At 41.7% G+C, this 10597-nt stretch overlaps 1 protein-coding gene across 1 annotated transcript; it reads right to left on the reverse strand.

Annotated features, from left to right (window-relative positions):
- Window positions 1-6973: 6973 nt before the first annotated feature.
- Window positions 6974-10233, reverse strand: LOC109406056 (hydroxymethylglutaryl-CoA synthase 1). Its single transcript, XM_019679131.3, has one exon. The coding sequence runs from the start codon at window positions 9107-9109 to the stop codon at window positions 7715-7717; it is 1395 nt and encodes a 464-aa protein (XP_019534676.2). The 5' UTR covers window positions 9110-10233; the 3' UTR covers window positions 6974-7714.
- Window positions 10234-10597: the final 364 nt, after the last annotated feature.

The raw sequence follows: 10597 nt of genomic DNA on the forward strand, positions 1-10597 counted from the left end.
AGTTCTTAAACAACTTCAAACACATCCCCATCAATCACTACACCAACACTAACAATACCTGGCCTGCCTCTGTTTCTACCCGCTATCATGTACTTCGTATTGGTAGAGTCAATCGTCAAGCCAATCATCGCATAAGCTCCTTCCACTGCCCTACGATCGATGCTGATGAGATCAATATCGTCCGCAAAGTATGTACGATCGTGTGATGATAGTGCCGTTCCTCTGCACGCCAGACCTCCTAATCACTCCTTCGAATGCAATGTTGAACTGTAAACTTTAAAGAGCATCACCCTGCTTCAATCCATTTAAGGTCATAGAAGAGGTAGACACTTCGTCTGCGATCCGAATACTTGATTTTGATCCATTCAGCGTTGCGCGTATCAGTCTAATTAGTATCGCCGGAAAACCATGTTCTTACATTATTTGCCAAAGCACATTTCTATTTATTGTATCGTACGCTGCTTTAAAATCAATGAACAGAGGGTGAGTCTGCAAGTTGTATAACCGAAATTCATCTAGGATCGTCCGCAGGTTAAACATTCGATCCGTCGTTGAGCGGCCCTCACGAAAACCAGGCTGGTATTCGCCGATTAAGGACTTCTCAAGAGGTCTGAATCTGTTAAATAAGACACGCGATCGCGATAATATCTTATACGCCGAATTTAAAGTAGTTGGTACACTCTAGTCTATGTCCTTTCGTGAAGATCGGGCATATGAGGCCATCTAAACATCTGGTAGGCAATCCTTCATCTTCCCATATCTTTACAAGAATCTGGTGAATTGGTTGATGTAACGGCTCGCTTCCGTGCTTAAAAAGTTCGACCGGGTTGTCGTCCTTCCCAACAGCCTTACTGTTTTTTAGCTTCTTAATTTCAGCTCCAGTATTGGTGGTTCCACTGCTTGACCGTCTTCCATTATGTTAATCTTATTCCTGGATGCTCCTTCACTGCTATCATTCAACAAATCTTCGAAGTGCTCGTTTCACCTGGCTTCCAGCATTGTTTTGTCTGACAGCAAATTTCCTTCCCGGTCATTGCACATGGCGGGCACTGTCGCAATCTTATGCCGAGCAGCATTGACAGTTGCATAAAACCTCCGCATATCATTCTTCCCAGACAACCAATTTGCACGTATAATGAAGTTTATGTTCATGTTATACGTACTTTTATGCGGTAAATATACCTCGCATAAGTTGCAGTAAAAGTACCTTATGCGTACAAAAGTGGAGGCGCTATACATGCATTGACGGAAAAATAATGACGCTATATGCGATGTACGGTATGCACTATTGCAACGTAATATAGCACCTTATGCGACTTAAAAATATTCGAAATAAAAAAATCTTGTCACCTAAGTATCGAACTAATAAGCTTTGGATTATCGAGCCGCACTTCACACTTAGCACCAAACACTACTTATGAAACACACTGTCATGATATTCTAATTCATCTAAGTGCTTGTTGGAATGCACTTGGTTTCGGTGCGCTGTACGTGTTCGGCAGGCTCTTTGGAAATCAAAATGATGTAGCATGATTTCCCGCACAGTTCCCAACTAACAAACACTCATTTAACAGGCACCATTATGACGAATTAATTCAGCATAATGTTGAATAACATTTGAATTATTTTCACGTACAACCTATGTTCGGGTTTTGTTCACACAAATTTGGAGAAGTTGTAAAGCATCATGTTGTGCACCAACTTAATTATTTGTTGTTCAAAGCGTTTTACAAATGTACAAGGAAGTTGTTATTAAGCTTAGGCAAAAATGACTGAAAATAAATAAAATGCAAAAATGTTGAACTCTCACGAGAGTAATTATTTGCTCTCATGTCGAGAGCACTTATTATGAAATTAGAATTACATATAAAATTACCTATATCCGGATTAAAACTCGAGACCTGTCGATTGCCAGCGGCATGCCTTCCTATCTGCGCCATCCTAGAGATGGTGAGATTCAGCACCCAAAGCAAAACATAATCTTCCCATGACTCAATCATGATCACTCCTGAACTTGTGTTCAGCAGTGGTGAATTAGCACAGCACGTGGTAATCAACTGAACAACGCCTTACACTTCAACAGCTGTTCAGCTCAAAAGACGTGTTTTCTATTCTGATTTCGCTGTCAGTATTTTTATCGCACGGTGAGAAAACTTGTATCGAATGCGATATGAATCGAGATATTAATATGTTTTTATTTTTATTATTAAACATCGATCTTTAAACATGTATGACAGTATGTGGTGCAGTATGGTCTTGGACATGGTGCATTCACAGCATCTGTTCAGAAAATCTACTCATGCTCAGTCGAAGATCCGTCAAGCAATTTTTTTATTTATGCTTTTGTCATGGAATCTTGATATTATGTTCAATAAATAGTGCATAAGGATGTTTAGGGATACTTGAAATGTGTCGATTTTTGAATGCTGTTTGGTTATCTAGGTGACTGTGGGAACAATATTCAGTAAACATGACAGCACTGAAATGTCAAATGCATCGATCCAAGCGTCTGCTGCGGAAGATAAAAAATATAATAATCAAGGTACAAGATATCTTGTTACAGACTAATAATAATACATAATTGTTAGTTGGGTTACCACTACTCCTCTCTTGCTAGCACCACCCATTGTTAATTAATGTTAAGGTCAACAAAACAAAAATGATGACTTTGTAACTTGTTTTGTAACCATAATGATGACTTTTCGCTTTCTTTTAGCTTTTTGGCACTCCAACACCACCTCTTTCATTATTATCACATATCACATCGCAAAATGCCAACGTTAACGATTCTAGCTTATGCGAATTTGTATGTACATTTGAACGAGTTTATTTTCACTTTTGTGCGATTTAGTTTGTACACCAATGCGATTTAAACTGACATAATTAGAAAAGCACCAAGCGAAGTCGTATAATCATCGCAGTACGCAATTATGCGAATTCAATTGACACTTTGCGAGTTCACTCGAACGCTTTTGCGAATAAGCAAAGTTCATCGCAACAAAACATCGGAATATCGTCTACTACGATGTAGTTATACATTATAAAAGTTAATTTGCACTCTTATATGATTTTACCAGATACATCGCAGTAAGTTCAAAAAATAACATCATATGCGATGAAAATTGTCCCTCAGCCGTACATATATGCGATAGTGACTTAAAATAGTACTTTATACGATGTACAGCGTGCATCCTTGTGCAATTCCTGGTTGTCTGGGTTGTCCATACTATCCTGCGCTTCACCAATCACACTCTCTTCGTGCTGCCGTTTTTTACTGCTGTGAAGAATTAGCATTAAGCTAAAATTCACAAATACAAAGAAATTTGAAAAAAAGTTTTTTACTGCGGTGGATTCGTTTCTATGCTGCTCTTGCCACCCTGTTGAGCCGGGTACCGACCTCTAGCATTCGACTTCTGAAAGAAATCTTTTCGTTCGTTACTCGTTGGCAGTCCTCATCGAACAAACCATTACATTGGCGTCACTGAGCGATACCTAACACATGTTGTGCTGATGTTGTCACAGCATTTATCCAAACTCTATCAACTGTTGACGTCTCCAGATCCGCTGGTCTCTTTTATCCTCTCGTCCAGCTTCTGATGGTACTGTGCAGCAACCCCATTCGTCTGGCAAGCGTTGGATATTGTATCGTTCTGTTGTTTCTTGAGCCCCTGTAGAACCTCACATCTATGACGCTTGAAAAATGTCACCCTTCGACCAGCAAGTGAGCAAGTTTTACCACTCGGGTGTCGCCAGGTGTGTTTTCGGATATCCTTACGTGTGAAGTAGGTACTGCTGATTGCCATCCCTCTAACAGCAGCGAATGTCACAAAGTGCTGACCTTTTCGTTGGTAACGGAATGAAGGTCGAAAGAAACTTTCTCTGCCAATTTGCGTATTTGCATCTCCGATGAATATTTTGACATCTTGTTTTGGGCACTCTCGTAGGCCTTATCAAGGCTATCATAGAACTCATCCTTCATGTCATCGGGTTTATCGTTCGTTGACGCATAGATGCTGAACAGGCTGTAGTTGAAGAATTTGCTCTTTATCCTGAACACAAATATTCGGTCGCTTATCGGCTTCCACCGAATAACTCGCTTCATCTGTTCCCCAATCACTATGAAGCCAGTTCCATGTTCTATCTTATCGCCACCGCTGCAGTAGATGTGGTACTTGAACGAAGTGTTTTCGATTGGATCCACCGCTCGGTATTCCAGTTCTTCAGTTTTGGGCCAGCGTATCTCCTGGATAGCGCCACGTTGACGTCGTTACCTGCAGTTCACGAGCCAGGAGCCCGACACCTACGACACGTACAAAGTTCTCACGTTCCAAGATCGGACTTTCCAATCGTTGTCCTTAATGCGTTGCCGGGTCTGTTGCCGTTGAATCAATCCGTTTGCTCTACTTTTGGTTTTCTTGGTCTTTGATGGTTTTCGTTAGGAATTTCGAGAAAAACTTTGAGAATAATCCCGAGAAAATCTGTGAAAAAATAATCTGAGGAAGGTCACTGCAAGAAATCCTGTAAACTACGAGGAAAGGTCAAAGTACGCATAAGGAAGCATAAGAACGCCGTGGTGTCTAAGAAGAGCAACGAATCGAGCGTGGCGGCTCATACGGTGGAGACCAGGCCCCTGACACGGCCTATATCAATGCATTGGAATCATGGTAGACAGGATGTCCTGGGCGCTAATAAACAGCGCCCACTGTCAAATGCGAAAACATCAACAATTTTTTGTTTAACATTCATTTTGGTTTGTTGATCAGTTTTTGGAATCAATTTTTCCTCCTCTTATGATCACAAAACTCGCTTTAATGTTAATGTACAGTAAGAGGAGCATGCGATTAGTTGAATAAAGCAACCCAATATACACGCATTGTGAATTTGATTTCGTGTGTGGCTCACAACATCAAACAAAAGCTGCGTTTATTGATTACACGCTCGTTTCAATTTGCACGAATATGAGTATAAGGCAGTTAGATGTTGGCTACGATAAATTTCATTGATGCCAGGGGCCTGGTGGAGACCGACCGGTGAAATGCGAAGCTCGTTAAAACTGTGAGGAATGCTTCCCACTTAAACGCATGGGAGTCAATGTTTATCAGCAATGCCCCAAAACCGCTGATGAATGAAGTCGATCCTCCCATCATGTCGAGTCTATTCGATCTCGTCGACACGAAGCACCACCAGCAGCAGTAGCATTCTCTCTCTCTCCCAACTTGGAACAGCGCAATCAGTCGGACATTGTCCCGTAGATGGGCTGCATCGAGCCCGAAACCGGTCGGCATTAAGGAATTTTTTTAATTATTTTGACGACTGTAAGAACCATAAGTGTCGTGTCTTATCTCACGTCGCGTTTCGTGATTGTCGTGTTTGTTCTTACGTTAGCACTAAGTACACAAATTGAAAGTACGAGGAAAAGCCTGAAAAGGCTCTGAAAGAACTCCACAAAAAAAATATTAGCAATAGCTCCTCTGCCCCCACTCGCATAACAGTCCCATTTGCAAAAAGTAGGAATTGAGAAAACGGCATTTGAAGTTTAAAAACTTGCTTCCATATAAAACTTTGAAAAATCGCCAAAATTTGAAATATTTTTCGATAATCTCGAAACTTTCACAGATTGCTTTGCACATGAATATGTAACTGTAAAAAATATTACAATCACTACATTTTTGTTCAGTTTTGTGTTACGTAACACAAAAATCCATGATGGGACTGTTATGCGGGTACTTTTGATATGGGACGCTCATAACCTGGTATTTTTTTCACACATTGACATTAAAATTCGTAATTTTTATTGTTGTTTTTGGAAGTACATAAAAAATGATGACTATTCATAACGTCAACTCAAAAGTGATGAAAAGTCAAATGGGACTGTTATGCGAGTGGGGGACAGTCCTGTAGAAATCAAAAAAGGCTCTGCGGAAAAAATCTCAGGGAAAAAGTTCAGGATAAACTCAGAAAAACTCTAAGAGGCATACTAGGACCAACACCGGAAAGAGTCTACTGGGAGAAGTCCCGGGAGAAACTCCGAGATAACTTTTAAGAAACATCCCGATTGTAATCCAGTAGAATCCCAGAAAAAAACTCCAGATGTAAGCTCACGAAAACTGCTTGAACAACTAGCAGGAGAAACTTCGAAACATAATCGGGGAAAAACTACTGCAAAAACATTGTGAAAAATCCATAAGAAATCTTTGGAGGAGCTCTAGTAGACATCCCACGTATAACTGTAGACATCCAAGGAAAACACCGGAAGAAATCGCAAAAAAAACTTTCAAAAGGAATGCCGAGAAACACTTTAGGAGAAATTCCGCGACAACATCTGAAACATATCCTGAGAGAAACTCTTGAGTATGTCTTGGGATAAATAATGGAAGAAATACCACGAAAATTGCTTTGGGCAAAACGCAGGAGAAACTTTGGGAGCCGGGAACACTTCTGAAAGAGATTCTGGAAAGAAATTGTGTAGGATCCCCGTAAAAAACTTCACGAGAAATGGTCCGTAATTCAGGAATCTTCAAAGTTTAAGGTTTTCTAGAGAAAACCTTTCATTTTTTTTAAGAGCAACTTTTTTAGTCCGGTCCGGTGTGTTTGTGGTCTGATGAAATCAATAAACTTACCATCGTACCTAAATAACTGAGATAAACATGTTTTGTCAGTTTGATCAAAGTTCATAGAAAATCAATTCATATTTGAAGTGATCCATGTGAAGAGGAAAGTTAAGCACCTATTAGAAATGTATAAAATGCACACATGACGTCAAACCCATCGATAATTGTATCTTATCACTAATCTGTGCCCGCCATAAATCGCGATACGAAGCTGAGATATTCTCAGAACTGTGCTGTCGCCTTTTCGACGACTTATTGGACTACACCTGAGCTGTGAGATTACCACTGGTAAACAGTGACGAACTATGATGAACGCACCTTCTGCAAGCCAGGATGTTTCGGACAACAGCAAATGACCTCAATTGTTATACAAAATATCTCATACAAGACATAGTTTTCTTTATTGCAAATTGTTCCGCGTAACTTTTGTTCTTCGATATAAACTTTGAGTTTTTTTTTGTTCAGATTTTACCTACGTATAAAATTAGTTGAAATCTACTATTTCTCAAGAGGTGTATCTTTTTTCCCCAACTGCAAGGTCGGCTTTCTTTCAATTGCAACTATTTTACTGTAGGATTGTGTGGAACGACAAGAGTACGTAACATTATCATATAGATGCCCCTGTTGCATGGATTTGCTTTTTTGGTTGATGCGGTTGGTAGTATATTCGTTTCATTTTTTGTTACTAGCTACTACAGTGTTAAGTAATTCTGGAAATCAAATGTAAAACTACGAATGACTCTCATCAGTCTTCTAGCAGAATTGAGTACTGGAAACAAGGTTTAAATTTACTGTCTACGGATTGGTAGGTGTTATTTATTGTCTAAGGTATGCAAGATGAACGTAATGTTTGTAAGCAATGCAATAGACAACTAGTTGCTTCTAAGTTGAGATTTAACAATTCGACATTTAACTAAGAAAACCCTCTCCGACCGACACATTTTTGTCATATCTATTATTGTACATGAAGCCAAGGCGTAAGATTAGACCTTCACAAAGAATAAATAACATTTTTTTTGTTTCTATCATAAGCCCAGAACGAAAGGAAAACCCAGCCTTTCGTTCTCTGCGCTTCGTCCAAGTCCAAGACGCGACCAAGGGCACTAGGAAGTACAGTTTGTTTGCGCGGATTTTGGCGGAACCTTGTCGTAAACGCGTCGATGCATCTTATCGACCGATTGCAGGTAGAACGTTCCTGGGAAGAGAACATCAACGCTTCCGGATGGTTCGTAGGGAGCAGCGTGGTTGTTCTTTTCGCGGATCTCCATCAGCTTGGTGAAATCTTCCGGTGCGACCTTCTGCCGCGATTCCAACAGTGGCAGGACATAATTCAGATTGCTTTTGAAAGCTCCCAAAGCTTCGACATCGCTGGTGATTGAAATGGAATACATAGATGATGCTAAGCCGGAACCGTATGAGAAGACACCTACTCTCTTGCCAGCAAGTTCGGTGAGGTCGCTTTTGACCAAGAGAGAAACCAATCCGCTGTACACAGAAGGTGTGTACATGTTACCTACTTGATTGGCTAAGTGGAGCGATTTCTTCGTTTTGGCATTGAATACTGGCGCGTAATGGGTCATGAAAGCCTTCTCAACATCACGATCGAAGTACGTTTCCTCTAATTTCACGTTCTGGAACTGCTCGAAGCCGGGGTAGGCGGCAGCACGTTCATTTTCCGGCGTAAGTACAAAGTCGTTCAGTCCCAATCGAGCGAGCGATTTCTGGACCAATTTGCAGTAAGGAGAGTGGAAAATAACGGCATCAAATACATCCAGATTCACGTTAGCATCTGGGTTCTGTTGAGTGTACTTTTTCCTGTACAATTGGTAACAGTTATCTAAGGCGCCGAGGTAACACTGGATGGACAATTTGCCGTCCACCACTGGATATTCGGAACTAAGATCTGGCTTATAGAAATCGTAGGCGTGATCCATAAAAGTAGACCGAAGACCACGATCTAGCACTAGAGGGGCATTGGGGCCAATCAGCATAGCGATGGCACCTGCACCTCCTGTTGGTCTGGCCGATCCCTGGGCATAAACGGCAATGTCTGCGCAAACTACAAGCGCCAAACGACCATCCCAACTGGAAGACTCAACCCAGTTCCAAGCGTGGAACAAAGCAGCCGTGCCACCGTAGCAGGCGTTGGTAGTATCAATGCCTTCTAGATTGGTAACGCCTGCTGGTTTAAACAACTGCATCAGCACTGATTTCACACTCTTCGATTTATCGACGATGGTTTCAGTGCCCACTTCGAGGTATCCGATTTTCGAGTGAGGGATATTGTGACGCTCTAACAGGTTGTTAACGACGGTCAAACACAACGAGTTGACATCTTCGCGGTCCGAGCAGAAGCCCATGCGACTTTGACCCAGTCCGATCGTATATTTCCCCGCCGAAACGCCGTCATACACCTCCAACTCCGTCTGGTCCACATACTGCGAAGGGAAGATCACCTCCAGCCCCAAAATTCCAACATTCTCCGGCCAACTGCTCATTGTAACTTTTATTCACAATCAACTTCCAACGTAAACTTACAACAACCAAAACTTTCTTCTCCAAGAGACACGACAGATAAAACGGCACTCAAAAGTATAACTTTCTTTTTTCTCGTCTGCTTCACTCTTCCACGTCTTCCATTCAAGATACTTTCTCTGAAGCTCGCACAGCACCGTTATTCCTTCACTAGGCCAATGGTTCAGATCTTCTCCTTGTGGTTAATTATATAATTCCGGACACGTTGAACCAGTATCTCCAAAGCAACCCGATCCGTTTTCACGGTAACTAGTTATGTCACACACGAAGAGAGCTTTTCGGGGAACTATCTATCCCTTTGAGTGACGACAAAATGTGAACCAACTCGAGCTGCTACTGCTGGGAACCGACCAACGAAAACACGTCCGACTGAACGAAACTCCGAACGATGACTGCGAACTTGGGCTCAAGCGCCGAGGTAAAGTGAAAATCGCTGACAACGGACCGTAAAAGCGAGAAACGAGTTTTCCTCCGCTAGCCCCGTCTTGACCACTTAGCCAGTCGCTTAGCCAGTTGTGACGACGATACACCTCTGCCACAGCTATACGACCGCTCTGATACCACCGCCGCCGCGATTGTTGAATGGTTTATCAATTTTGGGGCTCCCTCTTCGCAGCCCGCACACACCGCAGAAGAGCTGGAATTTCGTCAGCAGATCGGATGATTCCTCAATGTGTGTTGCAGTAGCCTGATTCACACCTGATCTTCGCACCACGCACCACCAAACTACCTACAAACCCGCGGCGATGTGGACAGACTGACGGTGTTGCTGCTGAATCATGTGGTTTACCATCATCATCAATTGAAAAAGTGCAACGAAATGTCATGGGAAGAGAAAGTGCATTCAAAAACAAAACGCCTCTCGCCCCTCGCAAGCAAATCTTCATTCGGTTCAGCGGGAAGAGTAGCTAGAAAAAGATTCTGATGGACTTACCACGGATGAATCCGGATACCCAGCAGGCGTGATGATAAATATTTCACTAAATCTGATTTTTGCACAATGTAATTCACAAATTTCATTCAAAATATGAGCAATTCACTTAAATTTTCTCCAGCCAAATGAAATTGCAGAGCGCCTGCGCTCAAAACAAGCTCCACCAAAATGCGTCCGAAAGAGAAACGTCAAACTGTTTCAAGGTAGCTACACTTCAGGTATTATTATTTGTAAGAATAGCTGTGTGTTTGTGGCATTTGTGGTCAGCAGCTGAGAGAAATGTGATGACGTCATTAGTGCTCTGGTGCAGTACAGTGCAACCCAGCTAAACTGTAAGACTCATACAAGACAGAACAACACAGTTTATTTTAAACTGTAAAATAGAAAAAAATATTATCACAGAGAAACAGACGTCACACTCTCATTGCTTCCCATCGATCACCTTTTTAACGGCTGATTCAAATATTCAGTACAGCGTCCGTTCGTTCGTTGCAAACCCGCTCGTTGCAACGCTTTT

The sequence above is a fragment of the Aedes albopictus genome, chromosome 2 (assembly GCF_035046485.1).
Source record: "Aedes albopictus strain Foshan chromosome 2, AalbF5, whole genome shotgun sequence".
Lineage (NCBI taxonomy): Eukaryota > Metazoa > Arthropoda > Insecta > Diptera > Culicidae > Aedes > Aedes albopictus.

Bases quoted from the DNA above. Each gene is read 5' to 3' on its own strand.
- LOC109406056 (XM_019679131.3), bottom strand. From the start codon at position 9,109: ATGAGCAGTTGGCCGGAGAATGTTGGAATTTTGGGGCTGGAGGTGATC.